This window comes from Calliopsis andreniformis, chromosome 9 (genome assembly GCF_051401765.1).
Source record: "Calliopsis andreniformis isolate RMS-2024a chromosome 9, iyCalAndr_principal, whole genome shotgun sequence".
Taxonomy (NCBI): domain Eukaryota; kingdom Metazoa; phylum Arthropoda; class Insecta; order Hymenoptera; family Andrenidae; genus Calliopsis; species Calliopsis andreniformis.
Genome location: NC_135070.1, coordinates 1,190,717 through 1,218,047, shown reverse-complemented (window position 1 = coordinate 1,218,047; position 27,331 = coordinate 1,190,717). Strand labels below are relative to the sequence as shown.

The window sequence follows — 27,331 nt, the reverse complement described above, 5'->3', positions numbered from 1 at the left end:
CTCTAAGGTTTCTCACTCGCGCTCCATTCTCGCATTCTCTCCTCCTTGATGCTCACGAAGCATTCCCTTTCTCGCAGATCCCCATTCGCAACTCTCGCGTGCCCGTCCACGTACGCGACAATCCCAAGGTCGTTTCATTCACCAAAAATCTCTGGCACATTCTCCCTCACTTGCTCTCGATTCTTCCTCTCGCGCTCTCGTTCTCTCTCTCTCGCTCTCGCTGGCACCAGCAAACGGGCACCCCTTTTTCTCTTGCGTTTTCTCGGTCGACGTGGCTTGAGGCCGCGTACAACTAGCCGGGCACGCGCTCCGCATTCACACGAATATCTCTTTCGCCTAATTTATCCTAGTCTCATAGACCCTATATTTATTATTTATAATATTTATATATATAATATATATAATATTTAGCATTTAGTTTTTTATTTCTCTCTCTCTGCATCTTCATTTTTCGTCTTCATCTTCTCATCAACTTCATCTTTTTTGCATTACTTCTGGCGTGCTTTCGCTCACGAAAAATGCTCGTACACTCTCACGATTTCTTCTTCGAAAATGTGCATGTGTACATTGGGGAGGGGTCCGCGGGGCCAGTTCCTTGGCCTCCGCCCCCTCTCTATCGTTTTTTCGTTTCTTTGTATCCATCGTACACTCCAGACTCTCTGTATGTATATATAATATATATAATATAACTGTTTGTAATAATTATATTTTGTTTGTCCGCTTACGAGCTAATAGTTTCCGTGCTGACGACCAGCACAAATTGCGCGCATTTCTTTTTATATTCTTACATCTCGAGTAAGTTTCGCGTACGTGTGTGTGCGTGTGTGTGTTTGTGCGTGTATGTAGTATGACGCGTGTGTAATTATTGTATATATGCATTTGTCGTTTGTGTCTTCTCTCTGTTCTCTGTGTACATGTATCACTAACGCAACGATCCGCGACCGACCAGAATATCGTGTCGACGGATCGTCAATCAGACCGTCGGTCTTTTGTGATTTCGTTCCGCGTTCGTCCGATAAACGGGAAGGGGATGCTGCATCGATCCGATTAGTTGATCCACCTGACCGCGTTTACGCACGTCTCAGACGTGTGTGACTGCCTTAAACGTTACGGGAGCTAAGATTAAGGGGGAACCTTAAGTCGGTTTGCAGGTGCGTATAATATACAGATAGTTTAGTTTCTCGAGCCTCCGGACCGCCCGCCAGGGTTCCTCGGGTCCTAGGCTCGACCCTCCCGGCTAGATCGGCTCCATCGGCTCGATTCCCTTGTACTAAAAGAACCATAGTACCTGCGCCACCCGAGAACGTCCCTAGACGCAGGGACGACCGGGGACGCGTCAGTTAGCAGTTTCCTTGGATAATGTTATGGCACGTCTCGGGGGTGACTCCGATCAGCGACGGCGGCAACGCGTCCTGAGAATTCTGAAAGAGCGACTCGACGAAGCAAAAGACGTCGCGCGAAAGAGAAAACCGTCGCTGCCGAGCGACAGGCTTTTCTGTTTCGGCGACTAGTGTCGTTCTAGGAACTCTGAATCCAGGACCGAAGTAGGAACAATATGATGAACGCGATAGATCGCGTGCTTTACTAGAGGCCATTGCCACCGTAGCTGTCGTCACGCACCGTCTAACGGATTTCTAGATACGTATGACGTATGTTCTCTCTCTCTACCATTTTTCTCCCTTGGGAGACAAAAGTCTCACAGTTGGGTCGACCACGCCGATCTCACGGACCGTTGCGCGTCGATAATAAAAGTAGTAGGTAGACCCCGGAAGCAGTGTCGCTTCTGAGGCCCTTCAGTTTTAAATAATTCACTCGTACTGCTGAGACATTAGTGATTTCGCGGGTGACCACACTTGGACGCCTGTTTCAGAATCGACGTAGAAAACGATAAACGTTCTAACGGTTTATCGTCGATGTACGTCGTTCTTTACACGCTGTCAGAGTTACCGATCATGTCGTCGGCTTTCCTCTTGACGCCGCGGTCTTCGGTGAGCTGCTGCTGCTGCTGTTGCTGCTGCTGGTGCTGTTGTTGTTGCTGCTGCTGCTGCTGCTGCTGCTGATGGTGATGAAGACCGATGCTAGACGATGCTTGCTGCTGCTGCTCGCCGAGAGACGCTGGTCGCTCGGTGGCTTGTAGCGATTGCTGGTTTAAGCGTTCAGCTTGCTGCTGCAGGCTCGTCTGCTCCGACGTCCAAGGGGTCCACTCGTCTCAGTAGTAACTGAATTTTCAGGGTTGCTGATTGTTCTGCTGGTTGACTACGTGCTGGAGAGTGAAACTCAAGGCGCGAGGATCACCGTGGAGCCTCAGGGCCTGCTCTAGCCGCTGCTCTTGCAGTCGCAGGGCTTCCCCTGTGGAACGGAAGTCGTTATGATTTGTTGTACATTTGGGGTTTGGTGGGAATTGTCTATTACTTTCATTTTTGAGCTTCAAGTAACATTACAGTAGCTTTTTTTAGATAGTTCATGTATTGACTGTTTTGTAATAATTAATGCTGTGGGACTTCTTGTCAGTATTGTAGCTTTTTTCATAAATACGTGTTCGTAAGGCAAAACAATGAAAATCATGTATTTATATTTTTGGGATATGGATATTTAAGATTTTGAATATTAGTTCTGTATTATGAATCCACATTTTTTTATGTTGTAATTTTGAAGGGACAAGTTCCTTTAATTTAATCCGCTTCTGCTAGAGATATAAATTTGATCTCGCTGACTTTAGTTAAAGTATAAACTTAATTTTGTTCAGAATGTAACTTATTTCGTATTGCTTCATAGCTATGAAATTAATGTTTGAAGTAAGTGCCACTATAGCGTTTTCCTTTAGACAATTGTTTCTTGGAGTCGATTTCTTATTTTTGAATACTGTGGAAATTAAATGTTACTACAGATAGCTAGCTCTAAATAATCTTGTAGGACGAAATACAACTATACAAGATGTTTGACAACAGGTGTCAGAAATTTTAAGGAGTGATTCTATGTGTGAAAATGGGATGAAAATGAAGAATAACGTAATTCAGTTTGTACACGTCGAATGTATCTGATCTGGGGCTTATTCTACTGCCTGCAGGCATTAGTTAGGACAGGCACAGCAAAGTCAGTAGAGTAAATCCCGAGTCAGACACATTTCACGCGTATTTTAAGAGTTTCCTGAATAAGTAACAAGTTGGAAACAAAGTCCAATTTCGTCTATCTTCATTTTTCTCTTATTTTAGCATGTAAAATCACTTCTTAAAATTTCTAACACCTATCGTCGAATACCCTGTATTAGTGGTGTTTTTAAAATCAGTATCCTGGTAGCAAAGATCATTATAATAGCTTTCCTCAGTGTTATATAATCAGTATTATAGGATCAAGTGTCAGTATAGTGATTGTCTCTAAGAAACCAAACGTTACTATAGCAGCTTGTTTCTAGAAATAGTATTTTAGAAGCATGTAGTACAATGATGGCTGTCTTATACACAATTACTGTTATAGGATTAAGTATTCTTATAGTTACCATTTCCTAAACAATATTCTAGTATCATTATAATCACTGTTGTAGAACGAAATGCTATCATAATTAATTTTCTCTAAATAATGTTCTAGAATCAAATACCACAATAATAATGATTCTTTTAGTATCAATATTGTGAAACCAAACGCCACTACAGTAGCTTTTGTATTTTTTTTTATCCGCCCAACAGCTGATCTGTGCATCTCATAACTGAGCTCAACTCCAACTTCATGTGCAGTCCCCTGATACTCAGAGTGCTAAAGACTGACTCGAGGAAAGCTTTTACATATTTCATTTTTTAACTGAACCCTTTTAAGGAACCGAACTCACCAAGGTCCGGTGGTAAGGTGTCTTGCTGAGACATCTGTTGGTTCGTGTGATGTCCAGGCATGCCGGAAGCGCTGCCTCCGTTATGCTGTCCCAAGTGATGCCTCACGTCTCCGCCAACCGCGGAACTTGCCGCTGCTGCTGCCGCCTGCGATACCTGTCGGCAATATTAATTCGTATAATCGTAAATCCAACTCTTACATTTCAAAAGTAGCAATTGTATAAGTGATCTAGAAGACAGTGAAATTTTTGCAGCAACTAAAGGGAGAAATTTGTACTTACAGCCAGTCTCAACGCGGCTTCGGCTTGAGAGCGCAGCAAGGCTTCTGCTTGATGCATTCTTAGCGTCTGTTCTGGTCCGGTTGCTTGCACTCCTTGTTGCTGCGGTCCTGTGGATCCTTGCGCTCCTCCGCTCATGTCACCATTGTTTCCCATCCTCATCGCCGCTGCCAGGGACGCCATGTCCACCGGCGACAGATTCGGCGACACCGAATTTTGCAAACCTGTCGATATAAAATAAGTGTTTCATTTTGAATGATACCATCCGTTATCTCTCGTGATTAGAAATAACTATGCGTTAACGTCGTTATAGACGGATTTGTTTGCGAGTTTGGATCGGGCACCCGGTCTATAGATAAGAGGAATGCTCGTCGCGGAAAAACAATAATAAGTGTACATGGAGCTTTATCGAAAGTAATTAGAACGAATCGGTTGTATCTGTTCTCTCGGACGAAATCGCACGCGTTTCGATAAGTGATATCGGCGTCCTTGAACGGACGCTCGCGAGTATCGCGACGATTCTGTTGTCCGATCGATTCGTGAAAACGGAGCCAGAGAAGAGAGAATTCTTACCCGCTGACACGGCGGCGGCCATCACTGCCATGCGTTGTTGTTGCGACTGCATCTCGTCGTGGTACTGTTGCGCAGAGCCCGGCTGACTTCCCGCCCGAAGCATCTCGCTGAGCTTGTTACCGCTTGGCCCCGGCGACGCCATATTGTTGTTATTGTTGTTGTTGTTGTTGTTGAGCAGACCGGTACCTGCGCAGAAGTCTGCTCTCGTTAGTACACTCGACGAAGGGCGACGAGATGGTGTGAAGTTGCGCTACTACTGGCTACGTACTATGATCTAACATCGGTTGAAAGTCGAGTATAAAACGGAACGAGAGTGAGCCGAGCGTTCGTACGACGAAATTACTCACACAAGAATTCGTAGATGCTTTATTTTACTCTCAGTTGTATCAAGTGTAAATAATGGTTTACTACAATATAACTGTCGCTGCTTTATCGAAGCTTGGGGTGGGTAAGTTGGCTTAATTTGTGTGTCTGTGCGTGTGTACTTCCATTTATGATACATTTTCAGCGAGCTCAGGTTACGAGAGAAAGGTCGCCGCTTCTTAAGATGTTACGTATAGCCGTTAACTTTAAAATATACGCTATAGTCACGGACACTCTAACGATCATTCCAGACGACCATTTTGCAAGAAGACGAGGAACAAGATCGGGGAGCGTACCAGGTTCACTACCGGCCGACGATAGTCTTCCGTTTCCACTGCTGCTGTCCGAGTGAGCCGATGGCGAAGGACACATCGGTGGTTGTTGCAAATTTTGAGGTCCGCCTGTTTGGCTTCCCAACACTCCCAAACCCGCACCTGGACACGAGAATCGCATATGTATCGTTATGAACATTGCTTCTTCTATCTGGTTGATGACGAGTCTAAAAGACTGTGGGTAACTTTCATACCTAAACTCGAGGACGCGAGAATTTCTCTCTCCCGCCTCTCGGCGGCCGCGCGGCTTAAAACATACTGCGCCGCGAACTGGTGTTTTGGGTCCATTCTCATGTGCTCCATATGACTCAACAAACCTTAACAGTAAAGCAGAGTGATCTCGATAGAGTTTTTAGGTCGATTTTATATGCTAAGATGAACGAACGAACGGAAAATTGATAATGTAAGATACTGGTCGAAACGAAACAAGTATAAGGTATGGTACGCGAGACCCGTAAGAACGAAAAAGTAAGGATATATTAATACATACATATTAGGACTAATGGTACTTTGCACGTTTGTTTCATTAGAAGGACTATACTTACCGCTCTCATGAGTGAAGACGGCTTGGCACACCGAGCACGGCCACATCCTGAGGCTTGTGCTAAGTTGACTGGTCTCAGGATGGCAGGCCAGGTGCTTCCTGAGACTACCCTCGTTGACGTAGTGTTTTCCGCACACTGGACACGGGTGGTTGGCGGTCCGTCGCTTCGCTAGGTAAACCCCGGCAACGGAGGTTGTGCAGTCAGCGGAGGGAACAATAGGGCGACACAATTTCAAGGTCAATGCTAAGCAGGATAAAGCTTCCCAAGGAACGAAAGCCACCCTCCTCCATCATCATATCATCATCATTATCATCATCATCATCATCATTATCATCACCATTTTCATCACCGTTATCATCATTATCATCCTTGTTCGTTCTTTCTTTTATTATCATTATCATCACCATCATCTTCATCATCATCACCACCATCATCCTCCACCTCCTCCTCCTTCTCCTCCTCCACCACCTTATTTCTCACGCATTCGCGTGTACACAGGCGCGTACGTACGTCAGCATTCCGGTCGACCTCGAAGGCGAAGGGAGAATCCTTGCAGACACGGATAGCCGAGGACCAGGAGAGCACTGACCTCGGACGCACCGCGCGCTGCCTCTGGCCGCTGCTGGTTCCCTTTCACGAGCGAGGTCGTCGGCCCAAAAACTAAGATGCACACGCACGTACGCGCGCGTTTCCACGCTTATAGACGCACAAAGAAAAGCTCGACGAATCTCTCTTTCTTTGACTTTTTTCTGCTTTCTGTCGCAGTTTTTTTCTCTTTTTCCTTTCACTCGGTATTTTTTTTTTTTTTTTTCGTTTTTCTTCCGCTTGTCTCCCTCCGTCTCTCCGTTTCTCTCTCACAGACCCTTTAAATCGCCGCTCCTGTCTCCGAAGAGATCTCTCAGAGATCATCTCGAATCATGCATTCGAACGACGGGTCGCCTACTTACTTACGTCTCTGTTCGGTCACTCTACGAACGACGTCAAGTCGACACTTGGTACGCACCATTTGCCGTTTTACTTGGAAGATGATGGAGGAATCGAGACGACGCGTTGGAAAAACGGAACACGCGGGCTTTCGCAAAGAGATTCTTTCTATGATTCTCGCGCACGGCCGCGCTTGTCGATTCTTCTTCTCTGTACGTCTATCTGTACTTTCTTTCTACTCTTTTTTTAAATCTTTATGTAACTATGCCCACACACTTGACAGAACACGCACAAAAGTCGAACGAGACACCCTTTGAAGCACCGGTTTTATATTAGCGAAGTAGTTACGCAAGTATTAGTCGGTGAGTGCGCTCTAAGTGTGCTACACCCCCTTTTCCGTTCTAGCGAACAGTACGAAGAAGTGACAGGACAATGTGTGCATATCGCCCGCGCCAAAGCAAGTTTCTTGGGTGGGGGATGTGAAACGTACTTAAAGACTATAAGGACGAACAACCCCTCGTTCGTGTCTCTCGACGAGCGGTCGTCGTTCCACTCTTCTCTTTCGCTCTCACCCTTTCTCACTCCCTCTCACACTCACTCCCCCTCTCTTTCTTTTTAGGCGTACTTGCAATTAAGGCACCCTCGTTACGTCTATCGCCGTTCTTTCTTTCTCCTTGAAGGAATCCCCGCAAGAAACCCCCTTTCGTTAGCTGTTAGGTGTTAGCCAGGTTGGACGGTATAGTCAGCAAAAGTAAGAGGCCACGAGGAGGAATCACTCTTCTTAACTCTATTATCTTTTATTCTATACGTCTACTATTTATTTGGCTTTAATAATATAGAATATTTCTATGCTATTTGTTCCTCTTCGCGGTGGCTCGAAGTCAAAGCCCAAGAGATTACCGATCGTTACGTCGATCGTGCGTTAGTAAACGGAAACAGTGTACCGGCATTAGTGTGTAAAGCATACTGGACAGAAGCAAGGAGAAAGAAAGAGCGACACGGACGAGATGCCGAGGGTGCTAGATTATCGGTAGATACTTACTGGCAACGCCGGAGGCATTCGGGTCCTTGTGGGTGTGTTTCATGTGCTCCATTAGAGCTTCGCCGCCGAGGAAGAGTTTGTGGCAGACAGGGCAGCTGGTTGCGTTCGGGCCGCCGATCAGGGCGGCGTGTTGCTGGAACACAACACGCTGTTGCAACTCCTTTTTTGGGGGCCGGAAGAAGAGGAACCGGAAGCAGGCACACGCGGCGCACCGGCAGAGAGCAGCCGACCCACAGAATACCACCACAGAGTCGCGAACCAGAAGCGCAGGACAGGCAGCGCACAGAACAGAACGATTGACCAGTGAGAGTTAGGGCACCGATTTGCCCCCGCCACCACGGACTGATTTCTTTTGCAAAGGGAATTCACCTCGAGTGTCTGGCAAAGGACTATCCGGACAGGTCGTCTTTTTCTCAGCTCTACGATCGTGACTTTGTTTCCTTGTCAAGGATTCTGGCAGTGAAGCTGAGGTGGTCGGGACTCGGGCTCAGGATCGATGGGAGACTTACTATTCGGAAGGTTGCAGGTGTTGCAGGACAATGATAGGGACGGAAGAACGTTTGAGGATGGGGAATGGAAGGAGAAAGCAAAGCCCAGACAGACGAATGTATGAAAGCGTGAGATCCAGAGGGCGATCGAAGGCAGAGGATATCTAAGAAATTATCTGTTTCGACAGCAAACCAAGAAATGTAACAACTTGTTTAAGTTATAACTCGTCTTCGATCAATCTCCTACGACCTCACCGATAAACGGGAACGCAAAGCATAGATTATCACAAACGACTAGCTACTACGACACAATTACGATGACCCCTGTTGTAGTCTCGATCATCGATTCGCGATTCTACGTTGCTTCATTTTTAGCTGATCTAATGCGCAGTCAACAGAGGTCATCCTTGGAATAGATAAACATGAAGTGATGAACGAAATTCGACGTCCTCATTGCAAGTATCTGTCTTCGTCATTCGCAGTGACCTCGTGTTAAGGAACAATTTCGCGCTCGTATAGTGGTTTGGATCGATTTCTTTTTTTTTTCAAGTGTTTCTCTTTCATCTGTTTCTCTCTCGCACACGCGAAGGTCGGTTGTACGCACACACGAGGCGGTAGGAGCACGCGGTGAGGAAAAACATGGTGGCCAACCTTGCTCGAAAGAGTGCTTAAAATGGAGAGAAAAAGAGGATGGAGAAGAAGGAAAGAAGGAGGAGACGATGGGGCGGAAGGACGGAAAGGCTAAAACGAGACCAGACGGCAATGACCCCAAAGTTTTGGGGTCTCGACTCGCCTCGTTCCTTTCTTCCTGCCCACTCCCCGCCCCCGATTTCGATGCAACGCATCCTTCTTCTCCTCCCTCTGCTTCTTCTTTCATTCCTCCTTGTCTTTTTTCGCATTCTTACTTTCCTTTTTCATTGCGCCGAGTCGTCCTTCTCTCCCTATCTCTCTCGTTCTTTCTTTCCCCCTTTCCCTACCTATCCTCGATACAACAACCCGTACCCTTCTTTCTTCCCGAACCTGGGACAACCGCGACCGAGTTGAGGCGATCAGCGAACGGAGGAGAGCCGAATCTCGGGTAGGACCAGCTTAAAATAGGACCAGACGTCGTCGACCTTAGTCAGCCAATTCCCTCTTCTTTCGATTCACTTTTCTTACATCCAAACTCCCCCTCTCCGTATCCCTCCCCTATCGCAAAGAATTTCGTTCGATTATTTGTCTCGAACTCTCTGTCTTGACTCTCTCGAACGTTCCTTTTTCTCGGTTCCATTTCGAGTCCCCAATAACTCTTCCGGGCCCACAGAGGCCCACGGTTGCAATAGGACCTTGAGGTTATCCCGTGCCTCTTTCTTTCTGTCACCAGAGCCTCTTCGTTTCAAGGCTCTGTTTCTTTTTTTGCGAGTAGCCTCGCTTTCGTCGCATCCTTCGCCCGCAAACTTCCTTGACCTCCCTCTTTTAGAGGGTCTTTGCCCTCATCGCAGCTTCTATTTTTTCCTCTTTCTTTGTTACGTGCTGCTAGTCGCGAACGCCCACGCACCTCGACCCCTGAGTTCTTTCTTCCTTGTCTTTTTGTTCTTGTTCTTTGAGGATAGGCGATATTCTTTCCAAGGCACGCCTCCTCCTGGTTGTTTTCGTCGAGCCAGAGGCATCGACGTCCTTCTCTGTTCCCGGACCTGGAGCAAGCTCGGGCCGGTTGATCCGACACCGCGGAGGAGACTCTGGCCGTCGACGTCTTCGGCGATGCTGCCGCTGCTGCTGCATGCAAGTTATTCTCGGAGGGAGGCTGCGGTCCGTAGGTTCGACGCCCTGACCTGGCCCAACTGGAAAAAACCGGTTTCTTCGTTGCGCTGTTCCTTTTTTGCCTGCATCCTCGCTTTTTGCACCGCGAATACCTCCGCTCTCCCCTTGCTCTCTCTCTTACTCCCTGGTCTCTTTCTTCTCTTCTCCATAGCTCTGTCGCGCTCTCTCAACTTTCGTCTCTCTATCTCCTCTCTCGGTGCATGCTACGTTCCAGAAAGAGAAAGGGAATGGATGCAGCGTGGGCGAATCCCGAAGGGACTTTATGATTCGCCGTGACCAGATTCATCTCTTGTGCTTAAGCTGGCTCCAAGAACCGCCTCTATTCCCAATTCCGCGCTTCCGGGTCCTTTCTCCTAGACTCCATGCGTTCCTCGGCCCCACATGGTATCACTGACCCTGACTGTGGGAGAATCTGAACGCTCCTGCGTGAGCTTCTCGCGCTGGCTCCCTCTTGTCACATAGATCTTCCTTGATCCTTTTCTGCGTGTACCCGATTTTTACCATTCGACTATCTGCTCGAATCTCCGCGGTGTCTTTAAGCAGGTTCGGACCAGGGAGTGGCGTAAAAAGGAAGTGGGTGTGAGCACGCGCTTAGCGATGCGTGACGATGGGCAAGATGGAGCCATTTTGTGCCCGCGGAAAAGGGACCATCTTTAATCGAGCTAAAGTTTTTCTCAGCGAAAGAAAACGTTTGCTTTCTGAGGCTCCAAAGCTTGATCGACTTCCCTGTCTGTATTTTTCGCCTTCGGAGAAGCGGTCACTGTTCGTCCGGATAAAACTTGAGCAAAAATTAACGCAGGGTCTGAACGGGCGTTCCTCTCCTCCGAGCAGATAAAATCCGAAGGCCATTCTCGCGGCGCAATTCTTTTCGCGTCATTTCTCTCTTTTTTTTCACCATCGCCGTCTCCTTTCCTTGGCTCTTTTAGCCACAACGAGGCCGCGAGCCTCGCCGGCAGACAACCTTCGCGCGAATACAGCGACGAATCAAGTCTGCCTGAGACGTTTGTATTTCTCTTTTACTCGTGGTTGCTCTCTCGAGAACGTACATTCTTTTTCGTAACGAATAATGTCTAATTCCATCCCTTTTTTATGTTGCTCGTGAAAAAGTGTTACTATTTCAGTGACTGGCTTCGTCTGTGTGCAAGCTGGTCCAAAGAGCGTGGAAAATTGAATGGAGTAGAAATAATCCGCGGCGGGACACGCGTGATTTCTTTCATTAAGACCACTGTTTGATTTCTCGCGCCTTTATCCCTCCCTTCCTCTTTCTCTCTCTCTCTCTCTCTCCCATCTCTCCCTCGCTCTTCGCCCCTCGAACTCTTTGTGCTACTTGTCGCGCATTATTCCGGTCCCTGGCGTTTTTTCGCGTATCACGCGCTGGTAATCCACGCGCTATGCGTGTCCAATCATCCCCGAGGCGCGAGAGGAAAAGGCGACCAGGGGAAAAAAGTAGCTACTGGGAAAGGATTGAGGCCGCGACTCTCCCCCCGCATGTTGTGCCAATAGCAGCCTGGACGAGGGACCCACTAACGCGCGTGTTCGTTCGTCGTAGGAGAGCGAAAAAACGATGGGGTATCGCACAATAGTCAGAAATCTCCCACCCCAACGGAATCGGCGCGGGAATGATTTCATTAGTACTCGACTGGCGATCGGGATAGTATGAGCTGTAGCTAGAGTGAGAGAGGAGGAAAGGGGCCCGCAGAGGCGGAGCCTGGGGAAAAAAATTAATATCGAAGGGGACGCGGGAGAAAAAAATGTCGGAAGGGTGTGAACGACGGAGAGAAACGAAGGACGTTGCTTTCGAACGTTGCTTATTAGTACGTCGCGTATTAAGAGCAGCGAAAAATGGAGATGCCGATCAGAGAGTATTCATTTACTCAGTCGAAAAAGAAGTTTTGGAAAAGCGGGTCCGATTTACGAGGCGTACCGTCACGAAAAGCTCTGTCCCACTTTTCTATTTTAACGCCGCGAAAGAGACGAAGAGCAAAGTCCTTCTGGAGTGCCGCCAGACGACGATGTTTGCCCAGGAGGGAGGTTCGCGCGGAGACGCGTGACCGGGGGGCAGAGGATTACTTTTAAACGAGGGGAAATCGTGTTTAATTGGGAAGCGCGACGGAGGGAAAAATCGCGTGCATCCGGGCTTCTGTTCGACTCACGCCGATCGAAGGACGACTCTTTGAGCTGCAGTTTGCGACGTCGTAAATAATGCGAGGCGTGACGTTTGTGCGGCGATAAGGTCGAGAAACACGGAATCGTTAGATAACGGAATCGTTAGAGGATGGAAGGGACGTAATTAATTAACGAATGCCAGATACCAGGCACGCGGGGCACGCGTGCCTTTCAAATTTTCCTCTGAATTTCGTCCAATTTCGGCTGGAAACTGATCGAAAGAGCAGCCGTGTCGCGGTTTGCCGATTATTATCATCATAGAAAATGAGAGAGAGGTGAAACTTTGCAAGCGAATTGAAATTACACCCGAAAGGAATTCCCATGGGCTCCGTCGTTATTGACCCGATCGTTTTACCTTTAATCGTTGCCATGGGTACTTGGAACACTGCGACAAAGAGAGACCAGCATGAAATGGAGATCAATTCACATTAATTCGAGGCAATTAAATATCGTTGAGAATCAGATGCAATTTCTTTTTTTTTTTTAATCTTTTTGTTCCAATAACCAACGTCCTTCGCTCGGCACAGAGAGTAACAGGAAGCGTTTCGTGTACGTAACTCGATCGACGGTGTTCGCGCGCGAATTTGGAGAATTCGAACAACTCGCGTCGCGATTTTTCTCCCTTTCGGAGAGATCGAAACGGTGTAAAACGAAGAAGGCAGTGCACGGTTTTTAGAACACAGAACGAATCCCCGTGGCGAGGAAAAATAAATCTAATGGCTAACGAGTTTTTACCGAGCTCCGCGCTTGGGCAATTAAGAAGAGGGTAGAGGGGCTCGATGGGAGAGCCCGGAGGTGAGTCGGAAGAAGGTCGAAGGTACGAGAAAGTACGCTAGCAGAAGGGGTTGTGTATCGTGTTGCACGACATTCAACCCTTGTATCGTTAAACTACAGATAAATACGGAGGCACCGCGCGCCACGCGAAACTGGGTAAGAAGCGGCGACGAAGCACCGAAGAAAAAACGACCACCCACGAATTAGCGCCGCTCCGATATTTTCCTCCTTTTCCGTGGAATTTCCTCCTTCCACTCTTTGTTATTTATCTACCAAATTGGATCGTGTAAAGAGTGTTCAAATCTATTGAATTATTTCAATTGGAGCAACAAATAAAAGAGTAGTTTCGTACAGTGGCGGATAAAAGAAAAGCTTAATAGATAAGCGCAATATTTACCAAAATGTGGCTTTTTATAGGAAAATGCTATTCACCATTTTTGAAACAGTAATTTCTTGTTATTTTTGCTCCGTTTTATATTTTTTTAAAAATAGGGTAGCAAGGCTTGACCACAAAATATAGCTGTGAGTTTTGCGAGAAAACAAGTTTAGAAGCTATTGGTTAAGCGAATTAAAAAACTACCACAATTTTACATGAAAAAGCTAAGGAATATCTACTTCATATTCAATGAAGAGATATGCCAGGAGAAATGTGTTACCAATATAAAATAAAGTATCTAAGTAAGTATTATGAAAGGTATTAATATTCTATATAAATGCCAATTTTTAAGTTTCTTTTGTCTGCCACTGTATGTACCGACCAATTGTTAGAAGATTCTCCAATTTTTCAAGTATGATACAATGAACCTTTAAATCGATGTCTATTATTTATCGGCGCGAAAGTTCTGAACGTATGTAAGGCCAGGCAGAATTCGAAGAAGCGTCAGACCGTTCGAGACAAAGGAAGGGGTAACAGTTCGTAAGACGCACGGAGGGAATTGCGCACGGGGAGGAGATGCGAATTTCTATGGCCGGCTACCGATCGTTCTCTATAATACATTTACGCTCCGACCTATTATAATATTGTGCTCGGAGTGTATTGTCTTTCTCAGTCGGGATAATGTTTCGCCGACACGCCAGGCCTCGACCCACAACGTATAACTCTTTCGTTTCCCCTTTCTGTGGCGCTTCCTTTGTCAACGTTCATCTCTCTCTCTCTCTCTCTCTCTTTCTCTCTCTTTCTCTTTTGCTTCTTCTCGTTCTCGTTGTTTTTTTGCCTTTTTAAACAACGATCCATTAGCTATCAGGGCGGCCGACGAGAAGGGACGGGGCTAGCAGATAGCCTGGAATAGCGAAAACAATTTCAAGAAATCTGCCCCGGCGAAAATTCGATTAGCCGCGCGCAAGATGGGCTCTACCTCCCTCTCCCCCTTCATTTGTTTCGTTTCGTTTTATTTTATTTCCACTGAGCGGACGGGACTCTGTTTCTGTCGCGCTGGCGGCTTTTAATTACTTCTCCGCGCGCTCAGGATCTTCTCGACGAGTTGTGTTTTCGCGTTCCATCTACTACTTCCTCTTCTTCTTCTTCTTCTTCTTCTTCTCCTCCTTCTTCTTTTTCTTCTGCTGCTGCTGCTTCTTCTACCCTTCCTCTGCTTCTTTTTATCTCCCTACTTGATCGCGCTACAAAGATGCGCTTGAAGCTCCTTTCAACTCGCACGTTTTTCTCTTCTCCTCGACGCGATGCGTCTCTCGTTATTCCATTAAACCTTTCTAAGTAGTAACTTTTTGGTCTGCTTTGTCGACGTAGGTGGAAGGTTGGATGCCTGGCAAGAACCCCGAGATTTATCAGGGTTTAAGGGGGAACAGAACGCCTCAGCCATGGATTAGCTTTCAATTAAAGGATCCTGATGAGCGGAGCGCCGAAAGAAGAATATTTATTACCCACGGCGCCGTCTTCGGATGCACCTGACTCCTCGTCGATTCTTCCTCCAAGACCTCGATCCCTCGTATGTAGCGGAGATTAATTAAATTTGACGTTATCATAGGCGACGTAATTAGACGAACGTTAACGCCGATCGTCATCGGAACACAGCCGGTCCGCGTGTTTATCGTCCTGCTAATGGATAATCCGTGAAGTTTTATCGCTTCCTCTTTTCGAGTATTCGAGAGAAAGAAAGGGGAGACGGTAGTTTACGACTGGTTACGCAACATGCCTGGTCTAATTGGCTGAGGTAAAAAGAAACCGATATGGGTTTTTCATCGCGGCGAAAGAAGCGCGAGAAGAGCGCGAGGAGAAACAAGAAGAAAGATCGAGTCACGGACGACTCGACAGATGCCTTCCCACGTTTTTTCGTCAAGACATGTGCCTGGCGCGGCGAAAGGGTTGAGAAATTCAGTTGGTTGGCCGAGCTCGAGCAAAAAAGCACCCCACGGTACAAGATTCCTCTGGTAATCGCTACGTGCCGCGATTCACCGTCAGGGGTGAATTCGATTAAGTCTCCGAGGGGACTATGAGCGATCTCTTTCCCAGATCGGCCGATTTTTTCCCTTCTGAGTACGGTCCGTGATTCGGACAGTGTTACTGGCTCTCCTCTCCCTTGACGCTAGTTTCAGGTTTGTACTCCATGGGGAAACGAGTCAATGAGCACCGATTGTCGCTACTCGTCCCCGTTGCTTCAAGCTCTCGAAGATCTTTGAGTCATCGTGGCTCGTGGCGTCTCGTAACGAACTGACTCCAACCATGTTCGTTCCTCCCTCGGTGATCTTAAGCGAGGTCGAGATACGCTGACCGATAGTACTAGTCGTCGTTGGTGTCGTGTCGTCATCGTCGTTGTTGCGGTCTAACGTTTATCAACGATTGGCAATGGGCGATCGAATGAAGGTGCGAAGGCTGGCCCGTATCGCTCTGCAAACTTCCATTGAAGTTCGAGGCGGCCGGTATCGGTGAGAAACCACAACCAAAGCAGTCCCAAGCGTTACGAAGAACCCAGCAGAACGATCTAAGCTACCGTTAGGATCTCTGTCCATTGTTACGATACACGAGCAGCACACGGGGACTGTTGTGTGCGAAGTTACGTGGTACTTGCGGATCGGGAGCGAAACTCTTTGCACGGTCTAACGCGGTGAACGTGCATACGTTCATTCACTACTCATTCCTTTTTTCTCATTTTTCTTTCACGTTTCCACGTTTCCACGATTCCATGAAAACCAAGAAAAGAAAGTAATGCTGTCCGAAGCGACCTTGAAATGTCGTACCGTGCACCGAGCTGTCCTCCCGTCAAGATACCGAGACACGGTTAGTTGCCGATTTTCTCGACGGTTCCTACTGTTTAGCGAAGCTATATCGCGAATGAGACCGAGAAGAGGCTGAAAAAGGAACCTATCATAGAGATGGAGTAAGTCGATAGATCGTCTAGATAAAAGCGTGACCCGCCACCATGTGTGCATTCAGAGAAACGCGTTCCGGTATCGCCGAAGGGAAAAATGTATAACATAGGCGTTTATCGTTCGATTAGAAGAGAGCGTTCAGCGGATTGATAATGTACACATATAGAGACATATGTACGAGTTATATCACACGTGTACAACCGTCTGATCAATACTAGACTCGATTCTCCGTGATCGTTCCGACCGTGGTTCGATTATTATCGTGTGCGAGCACCGCGTTAAATAGCCAAAATGCCTGTTGTTGTTGTTGTTGTTCTTGTTGTTGGTGGTGGTGGTGTTGTTGTTGGACGTCGGATTTGGTACATACATGACTGACCTTCGACGTGTGGGTACGAAGGCTGGATTCTGTGGCGAAGCCTTTGCCGCAGATGTTGCAATGGAATGGCCGGTTCTTCGCCCGTTCCACTTGAGCATCATGATTCCGAAGGTGTTGTTGCAAATTCGATAGCTGAATGAACGCCCGCCCACAGTCCGGTAGATGGCACTTGTACGGTCGTTCACCTGCAATCAGAAAATCGTCCCGTGCCTTGTCAACAAATTGTCGAATTTGTGTGTTCTTTCATTTACACAATGAACGAACTTATAAATATGTACTCAATTTGTTCCAAAGATACTTTCGTATTCTCTGAAACTGTCAAATGGGCACGTTTTGTGTTCCATGGGGCATCAATGGTTTATGATATATCACGAATTTCTTAACAAAAAGAACTATAAAAATCACAAATTTTGAAAAAATTTTATATTGTACTCCTTTGTATTTCTTTATAATTATTGACTCTGTTGTACGTATTCTGGTACATGCTTTACAGGTCTAATTCGCTAAGACTTTGAGACACTATTCACCTTTCTTCATACACGCCTTTTATACTCAACATACACACTCTCACGCACACATACACATTCTACTACATGTTAGACTTACATATACTTATATTTAGTATTACATCTCCCCCTTGAAATCTTTTTTTTCCAGAATTTCTGCATTCCTTCTGCTATCAGCCTAATCCCTCCCTTACTGTGTATTATGTACGATTTCGAAATCTTATATCTAATAATTATTTTGCCTGGTTATCATTTATTTTTATCATATATGTATGTATATATCTTCACCCTCCTGAAATGTTATTTTCTTTTTAGCTGATTTATCATACTTTTCTTCAATTTTCTGCTGTCTGTTATGTAAGAATTGTTTGATACTTTTCACATTAAATTTTAACGGTACCATTGGTCTTGGTAGTGGTGTTCGTATCATTCTGTTCATTAACATTCCAGCTGAGCTCTATGGAAGAATCGCTATTGGAGCATTTCTATAAGTTAATAAACCTAACTGTACATCTGTTTTGTTCATTTTACGTTTCTTTAATATTTATTTTGCTATGTTACTACATGATTTTCTATGTTACTACATATATTATTACATCATATATTACTATATGGTCTTTTATCGCCCCTGTTATTCCTGGCCAATATACTAAACCACGAGCCCTAGACTTCATTTTAGCCATTCCGATGTGTCCCTCATATAACTTGTACAGTATTTCACTTCTCATACTACTTTGTTTACTCATTGTTTACTTGCAAATTATATTGCTTATGTTTTAATATAGACAGTTTTTTACTTAATCGTTTTCTTTTGTTCGGCTACTCAGTTTTACTTACTGTTGTACTTGAATTAATGTTGCGTCACTTTTTGTTTCCTTTATTTTTTCTAAATATTCATTACTGACAGCTATACAAGTATCTTTGATGCTATGTATTATTCCTCTTAACACTACTCAAGCCTGGATTAAGGGGGACTAGGTGGGGGACTGTGGTCCCAGTCCTCACCCTTCATGGGGGGTTTCATTTCTTAATATATTAAAGTAAATTTCTGTAAAAAAGTTATTTTCGATTTATGAATGTCTTTCTTCAAAAGTCACTTTTAATTGAAAACATTTTTTACAAAATTCAGTTTACTTTGGACCTAGTATTGAAAACAGTTATGCTATTAATTTTAGTTCTTAAAACAATTACGAGGAATCTTTATTGCAAATAGTTGTTGTAAGGAACCACTAATTATATCAGTTTCGATAGCGGTTCTAGAATCGTTAGTTTTTGGTTCTACATTAATGTTAAAATGTTTTGAAATCAATTTCCGTATTATAACTGTAAACGCTAGATACACTATTACGGTTGGAGATTATTTTGTACAAACACACCTTTCATAAAATCATTGTGAAAAACAATACAAACTCTTTAAAATAATTGTACACATTATTAATTTGTAAAACGAGATACGTCTTGCAATATAAATGCTTTGTTCGAAAGAGTTTATTTAATGCATCAAATTTGTATTATAACGTTAATTTTTTTTTTTTGTAATAATATCGGGTCTTTTTGATTTTCGAATGATATGCGATGTCCCTATTATGTAGCTTGCAACATAATAATTTTTCGTGATCCTTATGTACACAATCAGTTTTCTATCGCTTGAGCATTGTTACGATATGTATTGACAATACGGTGTATTGTATTTGATATAATATAGGATTTCAGAAATAAGGCCGGAAGATTCTAAAGTTATGAAGAATGTACACAATTTAATTATAATTAATTAATACAATTAATTTAATTACAACACAAATATTACTAAAATATAATACAATATAAAAATAATTATAATATAATAAAATCAAAATTTTTACTTGTTTAGTTCCTAAACGCGTCTTTACTATAGTTTCTAAAACCATTCGCGAAAAATTTGTGAATTTAATGGCAAAAAAATCATAAAACATCAAAAATAAAATTAGCGGCCAAATATTGGGGGCTTATTGTAGATTCTATACCTGATATTTTTCACAGTGATCAGTTATCTGTTATATTACGGTATTACTTAAATGACCACGTTTACGAACGTTCTTTTTGTCTTTTACAAATTAAAACTCATACAGGCCAATCAATGGCTACAGAAATAATGGCTACAAATAATTACCTATAGAAAAATATTACAAATACTCAAGAAATAGGACATAGATATAGCTAACTATTAAGCACAAATGTATGACAATGTTAGTGACATATCAGACAAATGTATCTGTCTCCACGTTACAACCATGCTTAAAAGAAAAAAGTAATTTGGCTTTCTATTTCTCATGTATTGGACATTCCTTAGATTTAGTCGGAGAATGCTATATCAATGAGTGTACCTATGCTATAAATTTTTTTGGCTTTTTGCAACATCTTTATGCTTTGTTTTGTACTTCTACACCAATGATGCTCAAATACTTTCGAGGCAAGCGTTAGAGTCCGAAAATGTCCAGAATCACTCGCAAGCGGTTTCAAGGCTACTTTGTCAGCCGAGTGGGGAGCCATCGAAACTACTCTAAGGCCGTTTCTCAAGGAGTGGGGGAATCAATTGCTTGCGATTTCGGGCATTGTCAGGTGCCTACGGGCATGTTTCCTGAACATCATTGAGCCAAACAAATTCTGAGACTTCCATCCGATTTCTCTCTGATAACGAGATTGCTTACCCAAGTTACTAGATGAACGCATGCCTTAATAATAACTCTTTCTTGTAATTCATCCAAATATGACTTTAGTTTATTCCTTATAATATTTAGAATGCTACAGGTTAGTTTTGCCATTGGTTCTTTATTTAGTTTGATACCAATTTGAATTTCACCCGAAAACTGTACTATGTCTGTTAATATTTCTTTCTTATCTTTTATAAATTTTTCAGTCTCTTTATTTTTGTACTCTCTTATTTGATATATCCTTTTAATTAATCCTAATTGCATAGTTGTTACTAACCCGAATGTTAGTTCAGATGTATTTTTAATTACTATAAACTTTATCTTGTACTCTCTATTTTAAAACCTGATATTGAATGTGATGGTTTCTGTAGTTTTTACTTCAAATTCTACATACGTGATTAGCTTAATTCTCCCTCTTTTAATCTTACTATCTACATTTCTTTTCTTATACAATTTATAAGAAACAATATTTGCATCTGCATTAGTATCAATCTTAAAGCTAATTTCCTTTCATCTCTATTTTCTCTTTCCAACTAGTTTTTTTCTGTAATCCAGTTTTGGCTGGATCTATTTTTAACATGTTAATTGAAAAATCACTGTTATCATCTGTATTACTATTATCTGTACACTTTATATTACTAATTCTATCCTTATTTAAATTTTCTGGTTCACACATTCTTGCGTAATAATTATATTTTAAGCAAATCTTGCATTTTTTTTATAGGCTGGAGACTGATATGGTTTATGATACTGGTTGCTTCTTGTACATAGCCCCTTTTGTTGCCTGAAACATGATTCACTTCTTTTTTCTCTTGAAGATCCTCTTTCTGTTCTTCCAGTTGTTATGTCTTTTGATTTGCTTTAATGTTGCGATCCCTCATCTCTGATTTTCTAAGTTTGTGGCTTTACTGCTTGTACTTTGTAGTCCATGCCTTGACCTTCTCTTATCTTTGATGTTTGTACTTTATCCACTTCATGAGCTTTTATATGCTTTATCAAGTCTTCCAATTTTAGATCTTGCATTCTGAGTATATTTTATTATAACATTTAATAATTTGATCTTTAGATATTGTATTATGTTATCTTTAATGAGAGAGTCTTCTAGTGTATCATAATTACAGTATATTGCCATTTTCTTTAGCTTTGCAACATAGTGATCAAATAATTCTTCTTCTTGTTTTCTATTATTGAATATGAACCTGTTGAACATCTCATTGTGATAGGGTTTTGTACATTCTTTTAAAGCTGCTATGATCTTTCCCAGATTTTCTCTATTTTCTGTTTCCAAAGTAGGCGTTTCTAACATTTCGAGGGCTTTCTCGTTCAGTAAATTCAATAACGTTGTCGCTTGCACATATTTTGTTATTGTTTTTCTTCCTAAAGCTATCATGAATATTTCGTAGCTGTGTTTAAATTTTCTCCAATTTTCTAAAAGGTTCCCCCTCTAATTTCAGCGTATCCGGCTTGTTATAAATACCATCCATGGCTTCAATTTCCATACACGCTTACTGGGATAATTTTTAGGTTAGCTGTGCATGTGTACTTCTCAAGTCTTGTTTTTCTTCTTAGGCACTTGACCAATTTCGACTTGCCCTTCTTTGCTTGACTTCCCCATTTTCTTCTTTTTAGCTAACTGCGCCATGTATTGTATTCTCTTGTATTTCTTTATAACTGTGACTTTATTGCACGTATTCTGATACACGCTTCACAGGTTCTGCTTCGCTGAAACGCTATTTAACTCTCTTCACACACGCCCTCTACACACATGCATACACATTCTCAGACGCATATGCACATAATAAAGACGATAGATATGATGGCAATAATAATAGTAAAAATTAGAAATCAAGCTATGAATTACGGTATTCCGTCGGAAGTGGAATTTTCATCGAAGATTTAAGGTAGTTGCTTCCATACAATCGTAGTAGAAAGTTAATTACACACAGCTTTATTATTCAAGACTATTTCGTTTCTAAGGGTACGACAAAACTTTTCGATGCGTCTGTACGCCTTTTATCCACCGTTTACACAAGTACTCGTAATTACTCTCTATGCATATACAGAAACATTGACATTGACAAGAGAAAATAACGATATGGTAAAGCTGCTATGGCACTATACTTCGGAAATTCTTCGGAATTTTGCGAAATTATAAATTTTACATTGTTGTAATTCAGTAACTAAACGGTAAACTGTTTAATTTTTATTTATTACATTTTTATGGATGTTATGCATCATACATTACTTTTTTAACAAGTTCCGAAAAATGTTACTTCAGCGAAATCTCGGCATAGGAATTACGTATTAAAAGTTTAAACCTTGAAGGCAAATAACACGAATTTGGAATGGTGAAATTCTTTAAAATTTTAAATCTCTAACGAGACTTATATTAAGAGGTGATTAAAATTGCAAAGCATTCCTAAGAAACTCGATTTCGGCAACCACTACCTTAAATTTTGTTTTTCAATTTAAAGTTAGAGTAAAGTCTAAGCATATTTAAAGGTTAAAATTATATAATATACAACAAAATTATTTTCTATATTTTAATAGCAGCTATTTCTCAATATTTCTAAAAGCCCCAGTGAGAATCTAGAATCCCATTACTACACTACTATAATGAAAATCTAGAATCTATGCTTATTAATGTTTTTTCATCAAACTAGCAATTATAGTTTTTATGTCCACGGTTAAATAGTTCTATTGTTAGAGTTTCTGAATACTCATTCGCCTAGACATTAGCCATATCTATCGCAGCTTAATTTAGCTAATCAAAGTCGGAATAAGCTCCTCACGAATACTACTTGCTCATAGTAATCGATTGCAACGTAACTTTCCAGGTATTAAACTTATGAAAGTTACGTCGAAACGCGGGGAATCGATTAATCCGTAATTACGATTTTTAGTTAAATAAAGTGGCTGCCGGGGACGGCGATGGTTCGAGATACGGGAATACGGCAGATACTTTTTTCCGGGGCAAGCAACAGGTATCAGTGAGCAGATTTAGGGGTGAGCGTAAAAAATGCCACTCGTTGTAAAGCGGCCATTAGAGCCTCTGTTTTAACAACGCGTAACCTTGCACCCTGATTTAAAACGATGAAAGCGTATTTGTTCCTTCTGGTTCACGTATTAATAATCTGCAACAGTGTGTTTTTTTCCCCCGACAAGCTTAACGATCGTTTTCATGGAAATTTATGGCCTCGACGTTGTACAGTTTACTCGATTCCGTTCGACAGCTGTCCTGATTTGCAAAACTTCCAGCCAGCGCGTCGTTGATCCCTTGCGATAAGAGTATCGCGCGGTTTTAATTACTCGTACTCGTACGTGGTGCGAAATATTCATGTAAACGCCTTCGTGATTATTTCACGACGCGATTAATGTTAGAGGTATGTGAACGGTAGCAAGCGTAATATCTTCGAAAGCTTTTAATCAATTCCATCCATTCACGTCGAAAAAGCGGGACTTCTGTGATCGTTGAAATTTTTATTGCATTCCTTTTGCGTCGAGCAGACTCTATTTCAATTTCCATCGGCGTTTGGTTCAATTTAACTTTTATTAATATCGACATTCTTCCTTGATCCTTTATACCCTTACTACTTGGTCTTTTTCTTTCCTTCGTCTTCCCTCACCTTCTTCTCTGACCATTTCCTTCTTTCCCATTTGCCGAACTTCATGTTTTATTCAGATCGATCGAAGATTTAATAAAAATAGCTCTGAAATGTCCGTCGCTGCGGGATATTAGCCTCCAAGATATCGGGGAAATAAAATTTTTATGTCGTGAGAAATCATGGATGTTAGCTATAGGTACAAGTCAGTGATTGGGGACTCGGGAATTATGCGAAATTACGAGACTTCTTAACAAACTTGACTCCTTGCTTTTTGACTTCCCCTATGCTGCATACATTAGGGGTACTTTAAACCAATTTTCTACGTAAAAATATATGTATAAATTAATTGATTGGGAAGTACATGACGAACCAGTAGCTACTCAAAGATTTCATACTCCCTTATTACAATTAAATTAGATGGTGTTATATCTGTTCCAACATTTGAAACATAATTCACCCCGCGAAGAAAGTGTAACAAGTAAAAATTTTCAATTTTCATTTAATTCTGTGGAATATCTTCTAATACATCATAGTTTTATCATTATTTTTAATTTTAAACAATAGATTTTTAAACAAATTCTAGCTAATCATAGTGTTGTAATTAAGTAATTTTTAACGAAAAATGTTTTTTTTTATATTCTCAAGAATTCTTTGTTTTTGGCTTGTGATAATTTTCTTTGATGTACATACTTTGTATTAGGAGTATAAACCGTTTTCAACCTCGTTACTCGTACCCGTGATTTTAATCTCGTTACTCGTTTCTACGGCGAATTAACGCCATCGAGAACGAGGAGCATAAAAGTTATTTATTGCACTGTGTCACAGAATAAATACTCAAATGCAAAGTGTCCCTTTTATCGATGATCAGAAAGTAAGACGAAGACTTCAGGATGAAAAAGAAGCGACGTGAGGTCAGGAGGCACGGTGCAACGCGTAACAAAAGTTATAGCCAATACGTAAACTATTACTTTTACGAGCTTTACTTTATCATTTTTACAAGCGCCACCAGACACCCGTTTTATGATTGGCGTTTATTTAGGTGGCTCGTGTACGCGCGTAAAATTTTATCGTGTTTGTATTTACTTGAAACCCGCGTACCCATGCGTGTCCTGCACTGTGTATCGCAGTTAATGAATTCGTCAATGACGTTGTCTTTGAATAAGGCAGAGAACATTAAATTATAACCATATTATAGGACGCATTCGTAAAACAATATCGCAATAATGCAATGCACTAATATATTGTATTTTCCTTACGACGGGGCTCGAAATTTGTTGAGTTCGAGATTTTAGTATCGATTGACACTTTACGATAAGATAAAGCGTATAGTGCTTCTATACAACTCTTACTCCAGTTGGAAGTTGCTAACTCGGCTTAAAATGGTCCATTAACGTCATCGTACAACTGACTTCCGATCAGATTGATGTAGCGTGCTTCTTGGATATATGTACAGCTTTAAAGACTTTATATTTATGTGTTGCTACTTCTTTTTACAGAGACGTAAAAGTTAACGACGATTAATTGCCCTCAATTTGATTAACGGGGCGAGTGATGATTCCACGTTTCTTTATGGAGAGTGACGAGAGCCTCTTTGAACGGATCGATGCGTTTTACTGCATATATTCTCTTTTTATTCCCCTCGGTTTAATGCCTTTTCGTGTATTTCTCGTGGCGACACTAAACATGCATCGACATTAAATTTTGCTCGACGACCGTAATTCGCCGGCCGGCGCATAACGTCATTACATTCATCACCTACACTGCCTCGGAATATCAAATGAGAGCGGCGATATATTTGATTATTTGTCAGCGGGCGGCGGTTTCACAGCCGCGTCCACTTGCCTTCAGCACGCCCACCCTCTCGTTCGGGGAAAATCCTCGACGTGTTTTTCCGCTTCTCGGGCCGCGCTGGTCGCGGGCGCGTGCACTTTTTCCGCTCTCTCGCGTGGACGCCTCGTCGTCCACTCGTCAAAATCACCGGCTCGGCTTGTAAAAGTAGGTAGAAATCCCGGAAAGAAGTGGCACGTGGTTGGACGTGCGAGTACGAGGTAGCACGGATATGCCTCTCTCCCTCGCTCTCGCCTTTTCTATCTCCCTACGCCCTTCTCCGACTCTCTCTGGTTCTCCCTCTAGTTCTCTTCGATGCTCGTGCACACCCCCTCTCTGTGCAACCCTCTTGCCTCGTCCGTGGAAACGGCGACCACCCAGCGGCCCTCCACGGCCCACTACACGTCCACGGCAGAAAATTAATGTCCCCTGCAATCCATGTATAATGCATTCGCATTTCGTTGAACGAACAAATGAACGCACCGCTAGAAAATTTACGTCCTCCCTCTTTCTCTCTCGCTCTCGCCCTGCCGAGCCTTCCGCCCTTTTCTCCCTCCGCCTCTTTCGCCGCTGTTTCTCTCTATCCTCTCCCCCTTGGCCGACTCTCTTTCCCCCGTTCGTTGGGTCTCTCCCTCGATTTCTCTCTCCTCTTCTTTGTTTCTCTAGCGACGATTTTGCGCGTGTGCAACAAACCGGCCCTGACCAACCCGTCGTTGCACACACGTCGCGCCGGCCCTCTCTCTCCCTGTTTTCCCTCCCCAGCCGCCGTCATCGAAATTCCGGCTCGAAATCATTAAAGTGCATGCACTCACACGCACGTGTGTTCTGCGTTTGCTGCGATGACCTCGTCCTTCTCTATCCCTCTTCGTTTCTCTCTTCCACTGCTATTCTCTACTCCCTTCGTCGTTTCTCACTCTGTGCCACTCGTCGAGCTATTCATACATGCGATACTTTGAATTTTGTGAGCTGGGGGTGGGCAAATACATAGTTGCCGAGTAAAAATCGGGGATGAGAATGCTAAGCCCGAGCGGCTGGAACGTGTTTGTGTATCGTGATGATATTTGTCGAGCGCACCATCCACCCGCTGTCCACCCTCCCAGTCTTTCTCTCTCTTCCTGCTACCCTATCTGCGCTCGATGATGATTTTTTTCGTTTCATCGGATAACGCGCTCCGCGCCGGCAGAATCCAGGAGAAATAAATTGTTTCCGGAATTCGCGTGCGCTTGTGGTGCAATTACCCTCTGGATACCCTTCGAACTCGGGATTTTGCATTCGCGGAATTTGGTAGAATTTTCGCGTCGGACTCCATGGAACGGGAAGCGGTCATCGAGCTTGCAGAGGTCTGTCGATCGTGCAAACTTCATGTTGCAACGTTGACGGAGCGACGACAACTCTGCCCCAATGGAAAATATACTGGCGTATTTTTTAAAAAATAGCCAATCCCACTTCCGTGATTATTAAAGCACACTCATTCGGGATTGGTTCGAACAGAACGACACGGTTGAAGAGTAATTAAACTTGGAACGCGCATTAAATACAGTACCGCGACAGTGATCTCTGATAGATTCTATTAATTTCCGTCCGCGAAATTATCGGTACCCTGATCGGCTGTTACCGGTGCTACTAACCACGCTGAAGAGGCAATCACTTAAAGCGATATAAAAAGACATCGATCAGTCTTTAACGACGATGAGCGGTCCGTCGATTTTATTCGGCATGCATTAATTAGTGGTACGATTACAACAAATCGTTCCAGGAACCAAATGGACACCTTCCTACGGTTATTAATACAATTCGTGAGAGTGTAATCGACTCGGATCGATCTGCCGCGCTAACGAGTCGACTCGCTTTTACACCGGTTTTATTGTCGCAATCACCGAGCGATTCACCCAACGAG

The 27,331-nt window shown here is 43.2% G+C and overlaps 2 protein-coding genes across 6 annotated transcripts in view; both read right to left on the bottom strand.

Moving 5' to 3' along the window:
• Positions 1–2,084: 2,084 nt before the first annotated feature.
• The window catches only part of Dati (zinc finger protein datilografo), a 65,226-nt gene continuing 39,979 nt past the window's right edge, over positions 2,085–27,331 (bottom strand). For 3 of the 5 annotated variants that reach the window (XM_076384712.1, XM_076384713.1, XM_076384715.1), the window contains 7 exons: positions 16,807–16,991; positions 12,688–12,717; positions 7,879–8,038; positions 4,673–4,870; positions 4,103–4,323; positions 3,824–3,977; positions 2,085–2,349 (listed from right to left, as the gene is read on the bottom strand). In XM_076384712.1, the coding sequence (XP_076240827.1) occupies positions 2,228–2,349; positions 3,824–3,977; positions 4,103–4,323; positions 4,673–4,870; positions 7,879–8,038; positions 12,688–12,717; positions 16,807–16,991 (1,070 nt within the window). In that variant the 3' untranslated portion in view covers positions 2,085–2,227. Of the gene's footprint in view, positions 2,350–3,823; positions 3,978–4,102; positions 4,324–4,672; positions 4,871–5,331; positions 5,470–5,561; positions 5,685–5,912; positions 6,126–7,878; positions 8,039–12,687; positions 12,718–16,806; positions 16,992–27,331 lie in introns of all 5 variants that reach the window. The other 2 variants (XM_076384716.1, XM_076384714.1) reach the window with 2 other exon arrangements.
• Positions 9,742–10,545, bottom strand: LOC143183217 (uncharacterized). Its single transcript, XM_076384718.1, has 2 exons — positions 10,526–10,545; positions 9,742–10,039 (listed from the first exon to the last, which is right to left on the bottom strand). Exons 1-2 carry the CDS (start codon positions 10,528–10,530, stop codon positions 9,742–9,744), a joined length of 303 nt encoding a protein of 100 aa, XP_076240833.1. The 5' UTR covers positions 10,531–10,545.